Here is a 23,165-nt window from a genome sequence, read left to right on the forward strand (position 1 = left end):
GTCGGGTACGGTTCTGTGCCAGCCCCGCACAGGAAAGGGGAGGATCACAGCTTTCTCCCAGGACTGTCTCCTGTCCTATGTATTATACGATGCCTGGATCTCAAATGTCATTCCTGGCTGATAGTCCTCTCCTCTGGGCATCTCTCTGGCCCTGCACACAGCTCACAGCTCTGTTCAAGGAGCTGCCCTGGTGGCCGCTCCCACAATATCATAGGTTTATCAGGGCATAGGTGTCTCTCAGAAGCCCCAAGCAGTGGTTCTGACCCAGGGCTGTGGAATCAAGCAGACCTGGGTGCCACAGTGACCTTGACCAAGCTGCTTAATCTCTCTAAGCCTCAATTTCCTCTTCTATAAAATGGAAGCAGTAAACATATCCCTCAGGATTGCTGCAGTGATTAAACACACATTAAGGGCTTAGCGCTTGCCCGTCAATAGTGGGTGTTCAATAAAAGGCAGATAGACTCGAGCAGGACAGTGGAGGATAACTGAACACTCTGACAGGTAGCCTGAAGATCCGTATTTGTCTTTTTCTTTTGTTTGGCATAAAGGTCTGTGATGACTGTGATATGAATAAACATCAGAGACTGTGCCTGGCATTTTGCAAACTGGGCTGTATCTTACCTATCCAGGTGTGTGAGATATTCTCAGAAAATGGTTCCAAGTTAGTCGTGCTTGAGTTTTGTTGGAGATGCAGCTGGTTCGTCAGGTTTAAGGTTTCTTCGAAGCCTGTGATGTACATTCCTCAATGCAGATCTTTCAACACCTGTCCGTTGCCTTATGTTGGCCATGGGAAGATGGGTTTGGCAGGAAAGAAACACCTGACTTGGGTGTAACTGAACTCTATTACTTTCTGTCAAATGCACATGGCAGAAGAGACAATTTCAGTACCCCCAACCTGAGTGTCAGAAGGGTTTCACTAACTGTCTTTATAGAGTCTTCTTTGACACAAATGCATTTTTATTTAAAAAAATTTTTTTTTAATTTTTACAGGTCTAGAAATCTTATTTAAATCAATGTAATGAGATACTTTGAACAAAATGTAATCCTTCTCACTTCTCCAGGCTTGGAAGAAGCAGTATCACAGCTACAGAGTTGGGCTGAGCTGGTTGTGTTCACACAGGCTAGCGTTCTTGCTGTGTGCTCCGACTCATCACAGTGTGTCCTATAAGCAGGATTTTTTGTGTGTCTGTGCTATACTCTGGAAGAATTAAGAGGGCTATTATTTCACTATGATTTTTGAAAGAGTGGGAAACTTCAGACCTAAGCAGAATTGCTGGGTCAGGCCTCTCCCTTTTTCTCCCAGGCCCCCTTCGTGTCCTGAGAAGAGCAGTTCTCTGGTTTTCAAGAAGGTTCTAGTGAAGTGGAGGTGTAAGTTTTCGTTTAAGTTCCAGGGATTGTGAGGTCAAGGTAGTCTGCACTTTGTCTTTTGCCACAAGACTATATTTATGTATTAGTTCTGAAATTTAAAAAAAAAAATTTTTTTTTAAGAATGCATGAGCAAAGATAAAAGAATTCTCTCATTTCTTCTGGCTGAAGAAATCTGGTCTCCTCATGGTTACCTGTGAAGGAGCAACTCACTGACACTTACGAAGAGCATTTTAACCCAAGATACCATGGCTGGAAATTTTATTGGAAGAATCTCTCCCACTATCCTGGGCACAAGAACATTGTCCTAGCTCTGAAGCCCAGCTCTGTTAGAGAGAGCTGAGAGGAGATTCAGCCAGCAAGAAAATGGCGGCCTTGGAAGCCCCCTGTTTTGGTTCTCCTTATTGTGTAGGTGAGGATGAGAGTCTAGTTCCAGATTTCAAAGCATGAGCAAACTTATAATAATAAGCACCCCCCCAGCTGGTAAATTATGTGGCTTTTTAATCTAGAAATAGACACCCTAAACAGAAAGAACAGAGATGACTTTCAATCATCTGCTTGATGTGAAGGCAAGGGGAAGGTGGAGGCATCTGATGGATCCCAGGGCATCTTTCTTGGCTGCATGAGACCACGGATGGAGTTTCTTTAAGATGCCGTTCATGTGTTCCTCAGACTAAATCCTTAGAATAACTGCTGTTAGAAGTCCTCTAAGCTTTGGGATTTGTTACTGGAGCAAGGAAAGGGTCTTTAGGATGTCCCACTTGACTTGAAGGACCTGAAAGATTAACAGCCAATAAAAAGAGCATTGGTGGAAGATGAGTGCTAATTTTAGGCAAGAGCAGACTACTTCCTCATCCAAGTCCTTCCCTCCCTCCTTCCATTAAGAATTGAGGGGCCACAAAGGCTTTGTCTTAAGGTAGGATGACAGAGAGAGGTGATTTTCTCAAGTCAGAGAAGGAGACAAACATGGAATTTTTATAACATGTAATATTTGCTAGTATTTAAGTAGACTTTGGTGGCATCTTGGCTGGTGTTCAGAGACTTGAAATCATCTTGCTTGTAAAGAGTCACTAAAAGGAGCTATTAAATTGTGCTTCTTGAATTACATTTAGCTGCAAAGTATTGGTTCTGTCTTGGCCTTGTAAATGATAACACCTATTATCTAGATGTTCTCCATCCACATCCCACCTGAGGAAAAAATCAAATTGCGTTTGAATTTCAGTTGAGACAAACTATATTAATAATACCTTTCATTATTAAAAGAAATCTTGACCGCTTCCATGCACGGAGCTTGCCCCATTGAAGGGGTGGGTTATTTGTAAGACGGGTACGAAAAGGGAGCCTTTAAATTGTAGGCGACATAGGTGATGTATTTGCTTTTCTTGTGCATGAACCTGGTCATAATCCAAATTGTATTTTTTAAACCCCTTTCTGTTCAAATTATTTCACCAACCAGTGCTTTAGAAATTTCAGGCTTGAACATGATGAAATAAAAACCATCACTTCCGCGACTGGGGCATAACCACCTCCAAAGTGTGGAGTTTGTGGGGTTCTTTGCATTTTAATTCTTTGTCCCTTGGGCACTGTAGTTCTGTTTGGAGCCACCATCCCTGCTTCACCTGGGGTCTTATCTCCTGGCTTCTGCACCGGAGCATAAGACTGGGAGCAACTGGGGCATGATGCCTGTCACGGTCACCAGTGAAAATGCATTGATGAGCAGTGTCTTCTGGCTCAGAAACTTCTGAACAGAAACTAAATAACGACTTTCTGAATTAACAGCTAAAGCAGAAGGCATTATTCTTGAATATCTGCTTGGTCACACATATGATACCCTTCCTGGGATCTTGGCTTTGAATGCTGGCCACTGTGGCCTCTTTCTCCCTTAAAGAGACTTGATGGGGATGTGGAATACTGTCTCCCGTGAGCCGGGGACAGTGGACCTTGCTTAGGCTGCGGGGGCAGATGGAGGGTTTCACTCAGTCACCTGTGATGAAAGGCGGAAAATGAAAGCCAGGGTTCAGATCTGGCTCTCCTCGAACATATCTTCCTCTCTTGCTCGAATGAATGAAGTGTGATGCTGGAATGGTACTCCCGGTGCCATCGGGGTTTAACCTGAACCCTGTAACGGGGCTCCCTAGGTTCTCTGCCACCTGCTAGAGGGCCGAGCCTGCTCTCCAGTCATGGTCCTTTAATCTTGTCATCTCCATCGGTCCATAGCTGTTAGAACCCCAGGGACTTAAGATGTGCCTCTTTCCTTTTGAGATGCCCACAGCAGACAGCCCTGGGCTCTGGGCTCAGCTCCATTCCACAAACTTCCTTAGCAGTGTGACTGTGGCAAGTCAGCTTATCTTTCTTATGTGTCAGTCTCCTCATCTGGAAAATGGGAATAATAGTAATAACTTCCCATAGAGAAGGAAAGAGATGTGTTCATGATCGACACACAGAAGGGGAAGAGAGAGGGATGGTGTTTTTATCCGCCTTGGGGGTGTCTGTGTACCCTTCAAAACTCAGCTCCAGCATTGCCTTCCTGAAGACTTTCTTGACACTGTGCGGCTGCTGGGGACTCACCTGTGCTGTGATTCTTGTGCAATCACTTATTTATTTGTTCCCATGCCCACCACCCCTCCCAGGCTTCCCATCCTGAGAGGAGGGGCACTAGCTCTTTGATTTTGGTCCTCCTGCCACTTCCTAATCCACAGGACTCAGTGTTTGACCAGTCAATGGATGGGTAGTAATTCTGACATCAAGTGTCACCTTTCTCATGATGCAGAGGGCATAGATCTGTGAGCTGTACGTGTGATAAAGCTGGGCTGGTTTGTGAGTCTTTGTCCTGGGACCCCAAGGAGGGAGGAACTACAGAGAAATAAAACTACTGGCTTCACTGAGCCTAAAATTTGCTTCCTGAGGGGTTAACAGTGGAGAAGTATGCTGATGAAGGATGTTTTATACAATGGCAGTCTCTTTCTGAGATTATCTTCCAAATAAGGCAAAATCAAGTTTCACTTTAGGGATTGTTTTGAACATGAGACTGGAAGGGATACTTTAATAGCACAACCTGAAACGAGAAGTTTGCTTCTCTTTAGTTCATAAAATCACGAGGATTTTCAAGGCCACCGGCCCACTGAAGAGGCCCAGGGAGTCTCTCAGGTTCTCATAAATCTGCCAGAGCCCCTCTCAGAGGTTTGGGGCCACACCAAAGGTAGCTGGGGTATAGTGGGGACAGCACGATATTTCGTGCCAGAGGACCTGTCCCTATCATTAGCTGGGTAACCCTGAGTCGGTCATTCACTTTATTGAGCTTTCTACATCCTCTTGTATAAAATAGGGATATTTCTAATAGATTTCAAAGGGGGTTCTGGGAACATCGAGTGAATCCAAATGCGTGAGGGCGCTTTATAAATTCTGAAATGTTACCCAGATGAGTGATTAGACTATGCATGATGATCTACTTGTAAGTTTACAGTGTTAAGCAGGGGATGTATGCAAGAAGGGGGGTTTCAGGGAGCTGGGGGTTCCTGTAATCAACATTTGGGGGAGTAGTCCCCAAAATGCAATCAGAAAACACTAACCTCTTCAGGTGAGCCATGTATGACCAAAAAAAAAAGATGGAGGAAAGAAGGGAGAGAAGTGAGAGAGGATTCTGTGGTAAAATAAATTCAGGAATGGCAGCATATTGCCTCTTGCAGACTGAAATGCCCCTTTGCGCGTCAAAGGCTTCAAGAAGCCTGTCTGTGCCACTTTTGTTAAACTCAAGTGTTTTCCATACTATGGTACCCTTTCCCACATAACACTTGGCCGTGTGCTCCCTTCTCTCCCAGGAACTCGTGTTGTGTGAAGTACTTTGGGAAACCACTTACAAAGCCGTCTTAATCGTGAACATCTATCGAGCGTGTACTGTGCCCTACACTAGCCTCAGTATTTTCATCGTTGAACTCATGTGTGCTCTCAGGAAGGCACTGTGTTTTATGTCCATTTTAGAGATTAGGATCCTGATGCTGTGAAGTTGTCACTCCCCAGATCCCACGGTTAGGAGCTGGCAAACCTCACGCCCTGCTGCTCTTTCATACATGCTACCTTGTTGAGTCCTACAGATGATTGAACTACAGGGCTCCTGCTTCCCAGACTCTCAAAGCAATTGATCTTCATGTTCGCCACTGTACTGGTACTGACGGTGGATAGACTACGGACGTCAATATTACGGACTATGTGATTTTTAAATGTGTAGCCTACTTTAAAGAGCTAAATTGTGTTACCAAGAGAAAAGAGTAATTCCCGTTTTCAGCCACAGTGCCCCCTCTGGTCCTCTGGTAGAAAGCGCTGACTCTTTTTTTTCTTTTTTTCTTTTTTTTAAAGATTTTATTTATTTATTTGACAGAGATCACAAGTAGGAAGAAAGGCAGGCAGAGAGAGAGGAGGAAGCAGGATCCCTGCCGAGCAGAGAGCCCGATGTGGGGCTCGATTCCAGGACCCTGGGATCATGACTTGAACTGAAGGCAGAGGCTTTAACCCACTGAGCCACCAGGTGCCCCAGCGCTGACCCTTTTCTGCTTAATCCACCCCTCCCGTACTCCCCTTATCTGTACATCTGACTTGAGGATTTTTCAAACACTCTATAGTGTTTCAGACTGGGTTTCTGGTTCTTATTTTCATCCTGTCCCCAAACCCGCATCTCACCATCTGTTTCAATAGGTGCTTGAACACCTGGGATACTTGTTACAAAGCACCCATCCAGAGACCCGAGCCCAGATACTTTCCTTTTGCATGTTGGCAGGGTGGCCCAGGGATCTTTATTTAAACAAGCCCCTCAGCCGTTCTGATATGGCTGGCCCACAGAACAAATGTCCTCTCTTGGTTTTCATTGAAACTCAGAGTATGGGGACATCCTACTGAGTTACTACTTGCCAAACGAGAAGCCTGGAGGAGTATCGGTCAAGGTTGGGGCAGAACCAGATTTCCACTCCAAGGGCTCAACTGGAGAAATATGAACAAAGGGAAGCCTTGCAGAGGTGTGGTTAGGATAAAGAAACAAGAAGGGGGGTTGAGGCACCCGGAGTCAGGTAACAGCAAGAAACAAGGGTGGAAATACTGCTACCTGGTGAAGGCTACAGGCAGAAAGCAAGGAAGAAATACCCCAACTTCTCTCTTTCCACCATCTGCTTTCCTGTGGGTGTCTTCCATGTGCTGAATTAAGAAAAAGCCAGAGTGTAAGGAACCCCAGGAATGCAACCCTTAGGGGTCATACAGCAAGATAGAGAGGCTAGACAAGGAGTAGAGGACACCAAATAGTGAATAATCAGAAAACATTAATTTGAAATATTAATTGAACATTAATTGAAATTAACATCTGTTGAAAACTGACCATGTGCTCCATGTGCTTCACTTGTTAGGGATTCCGATGTGCTAGAGACCCTGCTCCTGCCCTTTAGAGAAAGGGGGACCTAGCATGAACAAATACACCCAGTAAAGTATGACAGAGTAACTGCACCTTGGACTTAAACTGATTTTAATGATCTAAAATAACAGATTTCTGGAAGCAATAATCTGTTCTCCAGAATAGGAATCAGCAGAGATAGGCACTAAATAGATCAGATTTACTGTCCATGAAGTCTCTGTCACAACACAGCTCCCTAACTTTGCAACTCAGCTGCTGTCTCGGGAAAACAGCCACACACATTGTCCATGCAGGAGCATGGCTGTGTTGCAATAAAACTTTATAAAACAGGCTTTGGGCCAGATCTGGCCCATACTTGCCCAACCCTTGCTTAACATAAACCATCTCACAGAGATATCTAGAATAGGGGCACCTGGGTGGCTCAGTCGGTTAAATGTCGGACTTGATTTCAACGTAGGTCCTAAACTCAGGGTCGTAAGAGTAAGCCCTCCCTCTGTCGGGCCCTGGGCTCAGCACAGAGTCTGCGTGTCCCTCTCACTCCCCTTGCTTGTCCTCTCTCTCTCTCTCAAATAAATAAATAAGTAAATAAATAAAATCTCTTTTTGAAAAAAAAAATCTAAAATGGGGATCTGTAGCACTGGTTAACTCGTGATATGAAACCACGGAATTATAACTGGAATTAATGCATTAGTCACCTACGATTTGTTTACTGCGTCTTTTATGAGAAAAGGGAAGTAGGTGTGGATCTTAGAGATTGAGGAAAGCCGGAATTTTACAGTGGAAATGATTTTCAGCAGATGATATATATTATGGGAAATGTGCATAAACCAGATTCCTCCTCCTCCTGTCTTACATCAGCTTACTCACTACTAAGACTGTACAAAAGGAAGTTAAGACAGAGCCTATCCATATCATCAGCTTTCAATGACAGTTTTCCACCGTGCACTGTGAGAGCACATTAGAAGGTGCCAGAGTTTTTATATGACTGCAGTGGCGTGAGATTGAATAGTGGTTTCAGTTTCCAGTACATTTTATAAGTATCTCTTTCCTTCAGATGTTAAACTAATTTTCATATTGCACACACTAGAAAAAAGGAAAAGAAAAAAATACCCATTCTGAACAACTGATGTTCTCCTGGCATTGAGATAAAAAAAATAGAGCAGATGGTTTGTGGAAATGGCACCAGGTGAACTTGTAGTTAGAGCAGCAAAATAGGTATAACTCAGAGAGAGGGCTCGTACCAGGTTTTATAGTTGAAGCTTTCTGTTTTTTAATTTTACCTTATTTATTTATTTATTTTTAATCCTTCACCAGAAAACCGGAAGTGGCAAGCAAGTATCTCTGCTAAGATAATGACACAGGGCCGCTTGCTACCATTTGGCCTTGCTTGGGAGTTTGGTTATTAGAACCATGAAGTAACAGCCGCCGGAGGCCTTCTCTCCAGGGTTGTGTTTCTGAACCTCTTGGGATCATGGGTCTGAGAGTTCAGGACTGAAAGTCATCATGGGGACTGTGGCAAATACTTAGAATAGCCCCAACTGTGCCGGCTGCCTCTTCAGGCCCGGACTATCTATCACAGTTTCTTTTCTGGTGGATTCTCTACCACTGTGCCATCCAGTATGATAACCACCAGCCACAAGTGGCTTTGAAGCCTTCGAAGCGTAGCCTGTCCAAATAAAGAGAGACCATACATGTTAAATGTATACCAGAGTTCAGAAACTCAATATGGAAAAAAAATAATGTGAACTATCACTCTAGTAATTCTTTATATTGCCTATGTATTGAAATAATATTGTGAGTATACTGGGTTAGATAAAATCGTTTTTTTTTGTTTGTTTGTTTGCTTGTTTGTTTTTTTTTTAAGAATATACCCTAGAGGGGCGCCTGGGTGGCTCAGTGGGTTAAGCCTCTGTCTTCAGCTCAGGTCATGATCCCAGGGTCCTGGGATCGAGCCCCACATCGGGCTCTCTGCTCAGCAGGGAGCCTGCTTCCTCCTCTCTTTCTGCCTGCCTCTCTGCCTACTTGTGATCTCTGTCAAATAAACAAATAAAATCTTAAAAAAATATATATATATATATATATATATACCCTAGAGAAACACATACACTTGTCCTATAAAATAAGACAAAATCTTTTCTTGGTAAACACATACATCATTGTGTTGCGTCCCTTAAATTAATACAATGGTAAATGTCAGTAATAGTTCAATAAAACTGAGAGGGGCAAAATAGTCATTGAATTTGCTTTTAATAGTAAAAAATTAAAGCCAAAAAAAGATAGGTTATTAAAGTTATTTCACATTTTCTTCTTACTTTTTAGATTTTATCTACATACTTGGCTTTAGATTTCCCAAACACTGTATGTAGACCTTTACCTGGTTTTCAGTGGACATCTGAATTTTCTCATCATCAGTTTGAGTTTTTTGTTAATAGGAGGTAGAAAATATTAAACATGATATCAATGGTAATTGGCTGTAATTAAAATGAACATATATGATTTGATAAAAACCTTAAGTTTTAAAATCTGTATTTATTAAAGTATAACAGTTCTTAATAAATCATATGAAATGTTTATCCTTAGGTTTTATCTAATTTACTTCAAAAAAATCTGGTAGACCTTCAGAGCATTCCACCTAGATTTAAAGGGATCAGCATCATTAACCTTTATTGCTCTGGCTTTTCTGAATTCAGAGCGCCCTAACACAGGCCAAAGTACTGCATTTCTACTGCCAAGCTTCATTAACAGAAATATGTGGACGAAGGGAAAGAATAGAAGCGTCTGGTTTAAAGTGTCTAGATACAGCAATAGAGAAGGCTTCTTCAGAACCAGTATTTTGACTATCTCTTTAGTGGGCCTAAGACCAGTGGGGAGACATTAAAGAAGGAGACTGGCCATAGTGAATACGGTCTCATCCCTGGGCACATGGACAGAAGAGGGAATGATGGAGATGTTGAGGATCTGTCCCATTTCTGTGTAGGTAGGTTACTACCTACCTAGGCTCCTACTTGCCTAGGAAAGTTCTCGTCTACCCTCTGGGTGGGGTTTACCACTTTGAAGACCACTGATTTAAGATGAGCCACTGTTGGGGCACCTGGGTGGCTCAGTGGGTTAAGCCTCTGCCTTCAGCTCAGGTCATGATCTCGGGGTCCTGGGATCAAGTCCCGCATCGGGCTCTCTGCTCGGCGGAGAACCTGCTTCCTTCTCTCTCTCTCTGCCTGCCTCTCTGCCTACTTGTGATCCCTCTCTGTCAGATAAATAAATAAAATCTTTAAAAAAAAAAAAAAAAAAAGATGAGCCACTGTTACCAAAAAGGCCGTTGCCCTCTTTTCCTCATTAAGCTGCATCCAAAGCCCTGCGATAGTAAGACAGAAAACAATGCAATCTCTACCTACCACTTTCGTCACCTCAGGAGGTGAGCTCCCGGAAGTCAGTGCGGTCATGTGGAGGTGGGTCCAGCACTTTGAGGGTGGTCCACACACACTCCTCAAGTGATGAGATCATTCAAAAAAAAAAAAAAAAATAGTTCCCAAAATGAAACGTCTGCCTTCATTCATGACCCTTCATCTGAAAAGGCCTAGCAGTTCCTGACAGCAGTGCTGGTTGCTGGACAACTTTCTCCAGTTTCCTTCAGCCTTTAGGAAGTACTCCTGGTCCAGAGCCTTGGGGGAACCCAGGACACAGCTGCTGTCACTCGTGGACGGAAGGTCAGGGGCTTGACTGCAGGCAGCTACACTTGCGAGCGCACGTGCGGGGGTCTGGGCCCGCCATAAGAAATGAGGGCACCACTTCTGTGCCCTCCAGGAGTCTGTATTCTAGTTGTTGGTTGGACAGACGCCTGTCCTCCTCCCAAGAACAACTAAGAGCGCCTTCAAACAGACAACAACTCCTGTGAGACATTTCCTTTTATATTGTATAAAATATGCATCGCATTGAACATTTAATTATTTTTTAATGTATGGTAGTGTTAAATATTCCTGTGATGTTGCGTAAACGTCACCACTGTTTCCCGAACTTTCCCATCACCCCAAACAGAAGCTCTGCACCCATTAAGCAACAACTCCCCATTCCCTGTCCCCTCCTTCCACAAGCAGCCCCTGGCAACCTCTAGTCGACTCCGTCTGCAAGAACTGGCCTATTCTAGAAGCCGCATAGGAGTAGAATCATACAATATTGGTCCCTTGGTGTCTGGCTTATTTCACCTCTCATAATGTTTTCATTCTGTAGCATGTGTCAGAACTTCGTGCCTTTTTATGGCTGAACGAGAGTCCTTCGTTTGTATATTCCACCTTTTGTCAAGCTGTTCATCTATTGGTGGATGGTTGGGCTGTTTCCCCTTTCTGACTCTTATGAATAATACTGCTATCAACATTGATGTGCAAGTATCAGTTTGAGTCCTTGTTTTCAATTCTTTTGGGTATATACCTAAAAGTGGAATTATTGGGTCATACAGTAATTCTCTATGTAACATTTAAGGAACTTCCAGACTGCTTTGCCCCACAGCTGTACCATTTTATATTCTCATTAGCAAAGAATGAGGGTTTTAACTTCTCCACATCCTCACCAACACTTGGAGTTTTTTGCCTTTATTTGTTTTTTAAATAATAGCCACCCTGGTGTGTGTGAAGTGGTTATCGCATTGTAGTTTTGATTTGCATTTCCCTGATGATTAATAAGGTCGAGCACTTTTTCATGTATCCTTTGTGTAACTTCCTTGAAGAAATATCTGTTCAAGACCTTTGCCCATTTTTTAACTGGATTGTTTGTCTTTTTGCTGTTGTGTAGGGGCTCTTTATATATTCTGGACATATAATTTAGAAACACTTTCTCCCATTCTTTGGGTTGTCTCTTTACTTTTTTGACAGCGCCCTTTGATGCACAAAATTTTTTTTATTTTGATGATATCCAGTTTATCTATTTTTTAATTCTTCTTGCCTGTGTTTTTGTGAAATCCAAAGTCATAACAGTTTCCTGCTATGTTTATAGCTTTGGCTCTTAAATGTGAGTCTTTGATCCATTTTGAGTTCATGTTTGTATGTAGTGGGCTGTAAAGGCCAGTTCATTCTTTTCCTGTGAATATCTAGTTTTCCCTCACATCATTTGTTGGAAAGACTGTCCCCTCCCCATTGAATGGTCTTGGCTCCCTTGTCAAAAATAAGTTGACCATACGTTTGAAAGTTTACTTCTGGATTCTTTTTCCTGTTCAATCACATTTTATCCTTATGCTGGTGCCACACTGTTTTGGTTACTATGGCTTTGTAATATGTTTTTAAATTGGGATGTGTGAGTCCTCCAGCTTTGTTCTTTTCCAGTATTGTTTTGACTATTTGAGATCCCTTGAAATTTCATATACCTTTGCCAGATGTTCCCATCTTTTAAAAATCACACAGTTAAAATGCAGGCAAACAAAGGAGAAAATAATCACATATAATCTCAAACCTAGAGGCATTCATCTACTAAGAATGCTTTTGAAACATTAAACAAAACAACATGAGATGCCACTTCACATCCTCTAGCATGGCTATCAAAAGACAAATAATAGCAAATGATGGAGAGGATGTAGAGATGCCAGAACCCTCATACACTGCTGGAGAGAACGTAAAATGGCACAGCCTCTGGAAAACCAATCCAGCAATTCCTCAACAGGTAAATACAGAATTATTATATGACCCAGCAATTCCCTTTCTGAGTATATACACAAGAGAAATAAAAACCTATGTCCATATGAAAACCTTTAAATAAATGTTCATAGCAGTATTTTTCTTAGCCAAAAAGAATGAATAACAATAATATCTCATCACCTGATGGAACTGGTAAATAAAATGTGGCATATCGGTACAATGGAACATTATTCAACAATAAAAGTAAATGAAATACTGATACACTTGACGATATATATGAACCTTGAAAACAGCATGCCAAGCAAAAGAAGCCAGTGACAAAGAACCACATACTGTATGATACTGTTTATATTTAATGTTCAGAATAAGCAAATAGATAGAGACATAAAATAGGCTAAGCAGTTCCTAGGACTGCTGAGGGGCAGGGAGATGTGGGAGTAAGAGGGTTCAGAATTTTCTTTTTGGGAGAATGAAAGTATTCTAAATTTGATTGTAGTGATGGATGTACAAGTCCATGAATATACTAAAAGCTCGTACACCTCAAACAAATAAATTGTCTGATGTGTGACTTATAGCTCAGTAACGCTATTAAACAAAAGATATAGGTTTGAATATATTATTTCATACCTTAATTTTTTCTCACTCAATGTAACAATCTTTGCATGCCCTAACAGTTATTTGATTTTGCTATTTTTAAGGGCTACAGAGTTTTAATGAAATTAGACATACCATCCATTTTATACACACACACACACACACACATATGTGTATGTATAAAATGTGTATAAGATACATTTGATATATGTATAAAATATCTTCAAAATGCTAGGCATTAAGTAATCAATATTAGTCTGTCCTACACTATTTGATGTTTAGTTCTCCACACACTTGTGTATTTTTGTTGTTGTTGTTTCCCTATAAACCCTGTTGGAATTTACGAGGTTTAGCCCGATCTGTGTTGACTACTTGTCCATGAAAGTCATAGCAAATAGCGATTGGTCATTTTGCTAAGGCACACATTTGGATCTTACACGCTGAGAGACTGATGTGTGGAAGTTAATTATTTTGCTATTGATCTATCCCGTATCACACCTTAATGAGGTTTATTCATGAGTTGTGGGAGCTCAGGAGGGTCTCTTAAATGTAAAGGGTTTATACAGCTGCTGCATAGTGGGATTACGGTTCTTGCAGTGATGGCAAGTGTAAGATACAACTTGAAAATGAAAATTCGTATAGATTTATGAGCGGAAAGATGGCAGAAGTTATTACACTTTTTAAAACCAGTTGGACTAATGAGGTCAGGTTTCCTTCTCTTCCAGCAACTTTGTCATGGTCACCACAGGGCTGACTGAATCTCAGTTGTAGTTCCTCATCAGCCTAGAAAAGGTTGAATTTAATGAAGTTCAAATCCAATATAACAGTCTTACTGGACCACTAGTAAATAAATAAATATGTATGTTCATCTCTGAGAAAACGTTTGGCACAATTTTTAGAGTAGGGAAAATTTTGTCTAAGCCCCGGTTCCCTGGGGTTCTCATGGGTCCTTTATATATTCTTCTTTAGATACTGAAATTCATTTATGCTGAAAGAGAATGACTAACTGTAGCCTAACAGTGTGTGAAGGGGAGGCGAGTTAGGTGGGTCGGACCCCTTAGAATCCCACTCCAAATGTGGTCACCACTTTCCCCACTTGAGAATCTGGCCACGTGGTCTCAAGAGGAGAGACACTGCATAACCACCGTCACATGTGACACTCGCCTCCAGCTGACGTGAGCCGTATGGAAATAAGATGCAGAATTCTCAGAAGGAAATCCAGAATGGCTCCTGAATGTGGCTTAGAATTCAGTGACCACTTGGGAGAACCTTGGAGGTGGAACTGGCTGGCTTCCAGTGGGTTCGTTTGTAACTCAGAGCTATAACAGTGTTTGGTTTTAGTTCAGCCTGGCATTGTTTTCTTTTCGGAGTGAGGAAGCAACAGTCAGGGTAAAAGCCAATATGAACGTTCTAACATGTATTTTTGTGTGTGTGTGTCCATGTATTTAAAGTGGCCGGCTTTGGGAAACAGCGAGTTAAAAGCCCCAGGTTTTGCATTTGAAATATTCTTTGTTTACAACCATGCACGGAGATATTTTCCCACATTTTCTTTTTTATAAGTTCTCCAGTGATGTTTCTGTGGACTTTCCTGGGAAGAGCTGTCTTTCCATTTATCAGAACAAATGGCAAGCTGGGGACCATTTAAAGTCGTTTTTTTTAGTTAATAAAGCCAATCTTCTTGTTCTGTTATGTTAAAAGTACATTATCTTTTTATTGCCAGCTCTCTATGGCTAGGTCTGTTTTCTGTCTTAGCAATCTCAGGGCTGCCCCACTTGCTTACTGGGTAGAGAATTACAAAATCAGCAAGGGTAGGGCAGCAGCAGCTGACTGACAGTACAAACCATTTCTCAAAATAACCACAACAGTGCAATCCTGATGTGTAATTTACGTCACAGTCTGTTTTTATGAAATAGTTTGTGGCATTTTCATTTCTATTCCGGATGGAATCTTGTGCTCTCTCCCTTTTAATCAGGCATTTAATTTATTTTTATTATTAATACTTTCCACTCCTTGTCTTGGCATGCTTCCAGTTGAACAGCTTTGATGAGGGGGGGAGAAAAACAACAACCACCAACAACCCATCTTCCCCCACCCCAACTCTTCAACATCAGTTTAACTGCAAATGTATTTTCCCCTTTGATGTGTACTTACTTCGGGTACTAAGCTTACTGCCTTAGGAGAGATGTAGAAATATGGCGGGACGTGTTACACACAGACTCGGACTTGCATTCAGGAATTGATAAAGTTGATGTACAACTTTGGAATTTTAAATACTTTCAACCAATCCAAGCTATGTAGTCATATGCACTGCTGCATTTTGCTTTTACAAATGTCTTTCTGTATAATGTTCTGTAATTAGAACAGGAAATCATTGAGTAACTGTAAGATGAATAAGAGCACTTAGACTGAAAGGAAAATTACCTTCCGAGAAATTATATTCTCTCTCTCTCTCTCTATTTTTTTTTCTTTTTCTTTTTGTTTTTTGTTTTTGCTGCATGTTACAATGTTGGTAATGATAGTAACAGCTGTAGCTGCTCTTATCTGTAGAATTTTCATGCCTAGGTTTTCTGAAATTTAAAAAAAAATGTTCCTTTTTGGTAATAATCAAAAATGAATGGACAGAAAATAGGAAATGCCTAATTATGACAAATATTCAGTGTCACAACAGAGCAGCAATTAAATGGAAACTTCAGTATAATTGTCAATAGCAGTAAGAATTGGACTGGTGCCAGGTACATAAAGTTGATGCTTCGCCGTTGGTTGGTTGCTAGGAGCAAGTTGAAAAGTATAAAGCTTTGAGAAAGGAATGCCTAATGTAATAAAGTAACAGAAAGAAGCATAAATCATTGTAAGAGCCTCTCGTATTGACATTATTTTACTTAAATTGTCTCAAAACTAGACATCAAGTTTTATAACATGAGCAAATTCATATTTGCTTGCGGAAAAAAAAGAACACGCTATGTTGTCTTTGAAGGACTGGGGACTTTGTGTCTCAAGCGTAGCCTTCATACATATTTGGAATCTTTTAAGTGAAAATCTTTAAATGTTTGTTTCTACTGGCATCCAAATGCATTTGCCCTAATACGATTAAGAGAACTAAAGGGCAAAATACTTGGCAGATTTTTCAGTTGAGGTAATTAGGTGCAGGAAGGAACATGCATACTTTTTCCACCAGGCTCTATAAAATCCTGGTGCAAAGATTTTTTTTTAAGATTTTTTTTTTTTAAAGCTTACTGATTTTAGAAGTAGATTATAGTGGTTTTCAGTAAGCATAATAGTGTGATGTTTCCGAAACCAGCCTTCCCTTCTCCCCACCTCCCCCCCAGAATGAAAAAGAAAGTTACATTTCTAAATGTTGTGTAAAAGATAAAAGCAGATTCCTCCTCCAGAATTTATGTTTTCCGTCTCCTGTGCGTTTGGCCACCATTATCTGTTTAAAAAAAAAATAGCATTATGGATATTTGAAAGTCAATGCTCCATTAATTCATTGTGTTTGCTATTTCATGCATCTCTCTTTGTATAAAGACAACTTGAGCAACGTGCTATTCAGAATGAAAGCCTGCTCTTTCCCTCTCCCCCCTCCCACCCCTTCCCCATTCCCAGCCCAACTCTGAGGATTAAAGCAATGGTATACAGTTACTGTTTGAAAAGCTTGGGTGGAGTCTCATGTTATAATTACAGTTTCTCTGTGGAATTCTGTTTTGGACTTTGAAAATATATAAATAAGTGAAAAATTGACATTGAGAGAGGTTAACAAAACGTGTAATTATGATATAAGCACAGGATTAGAGTAATTTTGGTTGAGCATTACAAGCAGTGTACTTTAGGTATTAACTTTTAATAGGCAAAATTCTTCTCATTGAAGTTGAAATGAGGTTTAGTAATTTTGGGTCTCTTATTCCCTTTGAATATTTCATTTAAAAATAGGCATTTTTTTTTTTTTTATTGGTGGAGGGGAGAATTGAGAAATAGGATGACATTTTAATAGAATATCATAATATGGTTGAAAATTTCAGTCTTTGGGACCAACAATTTATTGCTGATCATTTTCTGTGGACAGAAATCAAGTAGTGCCTACATAACCCAACCAACTACCACTGACTCAAGTGTGTTAGAGTAAGATTCCTTGGGGTAATTCTTTGATTTCTTTTCCTATGTGGGTGTGGTTGAAAGAAAATCTTTGTTCCAGGAACACTTTGTTTGTCTTTTGCTAAACAAATGTGCAATTTATTCATTCTTTATTCATTCTTAGATTTATCTGCTAGACCTATTATGAACTGGAAAGGGGAAAATGTCCTATGCAGCATTTATTGGCAGCTTCTCTTTCATGGGTAGCTGCATACGCATGTTTGTTTATACGTACATGAAATGCATAAGGAGGAAAGAAGTAGCTAAGGAATTTAAATAAGAATTCTTGAAAGGATGTTTGGCTTTATTTGTTTCTTAGTGTACTAGGGCAAAATAAAATATGACAGCTGTTGAACAATTTAATAGTTTTGTAGCTGTATGAGGAAGAAGTTAATTTAATGCAAAGGCTTAGGGGAAAGTTATAGGATCATAGAATTTTAGATCTGGAAAGCTCTTCCAAACTCATAATTTTATTCTCTGTTATACATACTTTTCATGTGAAGGTGACCATGCTTTGTCTTGAGGAAAAAAATATTTCTCCAGTTAACTAAGCACTAGTTAACTGCATCTAGGGTAAAGTTTCTCTGAAGACACCTCAGAGAAACTTTACCCTAGATGAATTGTTGGTTCTTCCAGATCTCACCTTTACTCTGGATCTTCTCTTTACTCTCACCTAGAATGGTTTGTTAATTTTCTTAGCAGTCCTGAGAGTCTCATGGGCTTTGTCTGCTTTTTGGGGAGTTTCTTTCTTTTTTTTTTTTTTTTTTCCTTTTTTTTCCCCTCCTGTAAATATTAAAGGCAATTCCTCTGGGCATGTCTAATTGTAAGGTTGGAAATTTGCCTCTGTCTAAACAATGCCAAAATTCTGGTCCAAATGGAGGGTTCCTTTCATAAGAAACAAAATTATCATAATTTTTGTTTTGGTATTATTAAACATTGCCACATTAAACCAGGTCTCAACTGGGCTTCTAGCCTCTTAGTATGGGAGAGGTTCAGGAGGCACAGGGGTTCTGGGCTTGCACAACCTAAAGTTGGCTTCATTTCCTATTATGTGGGTAGACAGTAGGAAGGAGATATACGTAATACCCCCCATCCATGGGGGGTACATGCTGAGACTCCCAGCGGTTGCCTGATACTACAAATCACATCAAACTCTATCTATCCTGTTTTTTTCCTAGTCATACAACCTAAGAAAATGTTTATCAGTTAGACACAGCAAGAGATTAATAACAATAACTAACAGTAAAACTGGACACTAAAGTAGTCTCTCTCAAAATACCTTATTGTACTGTACTCACCCTTCTTCCTGTGATGTGAGATGATAAAATGCCTGAGTGGTGAGAGGAAGTGGGACGACTGACATAGGCGCTGTGATATAATGTTAGGCTACTACTGACCTTCTGATGATGTGTCCGGAGGAGAGTTGTCTGCTTCCAGGCTGCTGTTGACCACAGACGGCAGAAAGCAAAACCTCTGGTAAGGAGGGGACCACTGTGCATAAAAGATGTGTCCCTACTGTTAAATCATGGCCGTGTGAATTGCAGTTTTCCAAAATCACAACAAGCTAACTTAACCGGAGTGGAATTCTGACCTATAACTGGCTGAATTGTGCAGTTTGTGATGACAGAGAAGTTTCGTATTTTCCGTGACCAAAGGCCGTCACCCTCATCCCCAGTACTGTACCTTAATTAAGTCTCTAATAATAATGTCAAATAAACAGATTTTCTTTCAACCACACCCATGTAGGAAGAGAAATCAAAGTATTACCTTAATGATCATAATACTGTTGTTATTCATATTTATGACACTTTTGTCATAAGGAAAAGCTCATCAAACTTGCATTTAAAAGACTGGGTGACAGTCTCACATCCGTCACTTTCTGCTTTCTCGAGAGCCCGGATTAGTCAGTTGGGTGTATGAACCTGTTATCTCACCTCCGAACTGGGGGATATTCACGAGCAGTAATCCTACAAATAGGGTTGTTGTGAAGAGCAAAAGAGCTGTGTTTTGTGAAAGACGTGTGTAAATTTTTTGTTTTCCTATCAGTACCGGAAATTATGGTAGTATTTCTAAACCAACAGTCCATCTGTCCCTCTTATTTTTGGTTATGGAGTCTTTTTTAATTTGCTGTCTTCTGTGCTACCTGCAGCAATCCTGGGAGAGTGACAAGGAGAAGAGAATTTGGTCCTAGATTCTGTTCTGCGTACGGGGTGGGGGGGGTGCTTTGGCTAGAAGCATAAACCTGAAAACAGGTTATAAGTATATATATACTCAGGAACCCCAACTTGTGATGTTTCAATGTAACAATTTTCGACTTTACAATGGTGTAAAAGTGATACGTGTTCAGTAGGAAGTGTACGTTGAGTTGTGAATTTGGATCTTTTCCCAGCCTGCCGATTTGTGTGGCTCGATCACATTGTGGTGCTGGGCATCCGCGACCAGCCGCAGCTCCCAGGTGGCCATGCACTCACGGGGATGAACGTGCAACACACAACCGTCCTGAGCCCATGCGACCATCCTGCTTTTCACTTTCAGGACAGAAGTCAATAAATCACACGAGATATTCAGTACTTTATTATAAAATAGGCTTTGTGTTCGATGGTTTTGCCCAACAGAAGTGTTCTGAGTACATCTAAGGTGGGCTAGGCTAAGCTACAGTGTTTGGTAGGTTAGATGTATTCAATGAATTTGCAACTGAGGGTATTTTCAACTGTCAAGGAGGTGGTCGGGACATAAGACCATCAAAAGTGGAGGAAGATCTTTGTGTGTGTGTGTACGCGAGCACACACACACACACATACAGACAGACAGAGAGAGAGACAGCAAAACCCAAACTCAATAAATTACTATAAGTCTGTGCAAGAAGCTAAACTCTGACTCAGAGGTAGTAGTTTCAAAGGTTAATGTACATGAGTTACCTAGAAGCTTATTAAAAATGTAAATTCCTGGGCCCCAACTTTAGAGATTCTGAGTTAGTGGTTGTAGATGAGCCCCTCGAGTCTGCCTTTTCCCAGTTGCCCTCTGTGATCCCAGGGCGTGCAGGCCTGGGATTGCTCTGAGCGATACTGTCTCCATCATAGGACACATTTCCAGGACACGGACTAGAGCGAACTTGCTGGTTTTTCTTCCAACTAAAAGTGGATTCCTGGCTTGGCCTGTGTTTTGGGAACGGCATGAAGAGAGAAGGATAAGCGTTTCAGGCTAGGGGGAGGTGAAGAGAAAACAAAAGCAAAAACCCACCGAACAACAAACAAAAAACCCACATCATTTCTAAGCACCAAAGAGGCCAGGGAGCTGACTGCATCTAGAACAGAGAACTAAGAAGTTAGAGATGGTATTATCATGAAAAATGGTCGGAGAAAAACGGGAAGAGAATGAGGGGATGAGAAGAAAGTGAAAAGCTCCCAAGAATCCAGGGGACACCTGCTAGAAAACAAACTCTAACGCCTCCATTCTTTTGCTGTCATTCAACCTGAAAAGCAGGACTTCCCCATCTCATTTCAAGAACTTGGAGATACTAGCGCAGCGCTCCCCCCAGTACAGAAAGCCAGTAGCACAAGCAAGATAGACTTCTGGGAGCTGTGTGCAGATGTGCACAGGAGATGGTCTTAGGTGCTGAGCTGCCAATACGGGTCCTGGGGGTTCGTGGTTATGCCCCTCCCCCTCATCCACGATGTCTTGGACAAATAGAGGATAATAATACCATTGACACATTCAGGGGCTGCTTCTTTGAATAGGACTGAGATACTCTAATAATGACGTTTGGTGAATATTTCCAGTCAAACCTTTTGTGCTTTAACTCTCCAGAAAGCACAGATTTGAACCCGAAGTGTCAACTCGTGTCTTGGTCTGCTGTAAAAATCTCAACCCGAAATGTCTTGGGACATATATCAGCATTTAAAAACTGAACTTCATCTGGGGACTTGCGTTCAATATAAATATATTTCCTTGTAATTAAATACGCCAGCTGACAAAGTGGCTGCCCGCAGCCCAGGCAGGCGTCTAAGAAACGTAAACTGTTAAAAGATGTCCTCTTGAAAGCAGCGAAACATCTCCATTCTCGGAGAAGCCTCCAGCCGGAGGAACTAAGTGAACATAATTAGAGATACATCTGGGTATTGGCCTCCTATCTGAGAAGGTCACATGCACACCTTCCGCTGGTACTGGTTATATTCCATCATTTGTTCTGTCCTTACTCATTTGTCTCCCACTGGTTACCAGATGGCCACGATAATGTTGGTATCCTTAACAACTGTCTTGTGCAATTCCCTGCAGCATGGTAAGGACTCAAAATATTGAGCGTTTTCTCTTTGGATAAGCCAGTGACATATCTGGGAATTGCTCACAAACGCCCCGATGGTGTGGTTATAGGGAGTGATGGCAGACTAGGTCATGGAGCCGAGACTCGGCTTGACGTGATCCAGGTGGCAGGCTATCAGAGGGGAGCTTTTGCCATTCCTCAAGCTCAAGAGGAAGGAAGGGGTCCTCCAGGCCGAATCTGGTTTTTATAAATAAGTGCTTAATATCGAGAGGTGTAGATAAGCGGTAAGATCGTTGTAAAAGGGAGCTTCATGAAAGTTGCTGAAACGTTCTGAGCTAAGTTGGTTCTGATGGAGCTGTCACAGGACGCTCGGGGAGTCCTCTCAGCATGGTTCTCGGAGTTGTGCCAAGTTACCAGATGGGTTTGAGGCACATTAGAAGATAGGGAGCATGGGAAGGGGGGAGGGGAGGGGGAGTAGACGGATCAATCAGTCCGGGTTAGATCATGCTACAAAAACGAATAACCCCCAGATCACACCGTCACTTAAAACAAGGAAGGTTTCTTTTGTGCTTGTGTTCTTTTTCCATTTCCGACCAACAAGGGGCTCTGCTCCGTGTGATTCTTGCTCCAAGACCCTGAGTGGCAGCTCAGCCACTCTTTGAATCATTATAGGTGTGCAGGACAAAGAGAAAGGGAGAGTGTTGTCAGTCAGACACGGGCCCCTAAAGTCGCCACTCACTTCTATCCTATTTTATTGGCCCCAACAAGTTACAGGGCCACTTGACTACCATGGGACAGGGGGCATGCATGGTCTTTCCACGAGAACGTAATGAACCAGAAATATTTGTCGACAGCCCTAACCACCACCAGATTAGTTGATGCCGCTATCTGAACTTATGGTCGTCTCTCTGGGGCCAGATGACCCTTCCAGGGCCTTCTAGCATTGAAAGATTATACAGTCTAAAGAAAGAGCCAACTGGAAATATGTAGAAAGCAGCTCAACAAAATTCCAATTTTTCCTGTGATGATGACTTTAATGCTTGAAATATATATATATCAGACCCTTGGAAAAACAATTTTTTGGTTCTGCTGCTTGCTGATGACCCAAACCTTGCTTCATCTGTCTCTGAGGGTCACCCCGACTCTTTCTTCCCTCCACCCTTCCTCTTCCCTGCTGGTCACCAGAGGTCCCTTTAGTGGAACCACCAGGGTGGTGAGATGGGGCTGGGAGAATGCTGGCGCTCCCAGACTGGGAGAAAGAACCGGTGTCAGGGTCTCACGGAAGACACATTTTCATGACAAAACAGAGTGACCACCGCAATTAGGCCACAGCCATGACGGTTCTCTGTGGGAGGCAAGAAGGTAACAGAAGTGTTTTCTCTTTTGTCTAGGGGAGGACGAGGAGGAAACGAACGTGATTGTGCTCAGCTACCCTCAGTACTGTCGGTACCGATCGATGCTAAAGCGCATCCAGGATAAACCATCTTCCATTCTAACGGACCAGTTCGCGCTAGCCCTTGGGGGCATCGCCGTGGTCAGCAAGAACCCTCAGATCCTGTACTGTCGGGACACCTTCGACCACCCAACTCTCATTGAAAATGAGAGTATATGCGATGAGTTTGGTGAGTCTTTTGTTTGCTTTCCTACATGAATCTTGTGCACGTGTGTGCGTTTCCTTGTTTTGGGTTCTTGTGCAGAGCTGCGATGGGGAGCAAGGCTTATTTTCACCAGCCCTTCCCCTCCCCCAAATTGCCATGGCATAAAGCACCATTGCCTCCTGGGCGGCCTCTGTTTGCTAGGGTCAAGG

The 23,165-nt window shown here is 41.8% G+C and overlaps 1 protein-coding gene across 1 annotated transcript in view; it reads left to right on the forward strand.

Annotated features, from left to right (window-relative positions):
- The window catches only part of ARID5B (AT-rich interaction domain 5B), a 178,534-nt gene that overhangs the window by 64,426 nt on the left and 90,943 nt on the right, over window positions 1-23,165 (forward strand). Inside the window, exon 4 of the mRNA XM_082720114.1 lies at window positions 22,750-22,980. Within this exon, the coding sequence (XP_082576240.1) occupies window positions 22,750-22,980 (231 nt within the window). The remainder of the gene's footprint in view (window positions 1-22,749; window positions 22,981-23,165) is intronic.

The sequence above is a fragment of the Mustela nivalis genome (genome assembly GCF_964662115.1).
Source record: "Mustela nivalis genome assembly, chromosome: 2".
NCBI classification, from domain to species: domain Eukaryota; kingdom Metazoa; phylum Chordata; class Mammalia; order Carnivora; family Mustelidae; genus Mustela; species Mustela nivalis.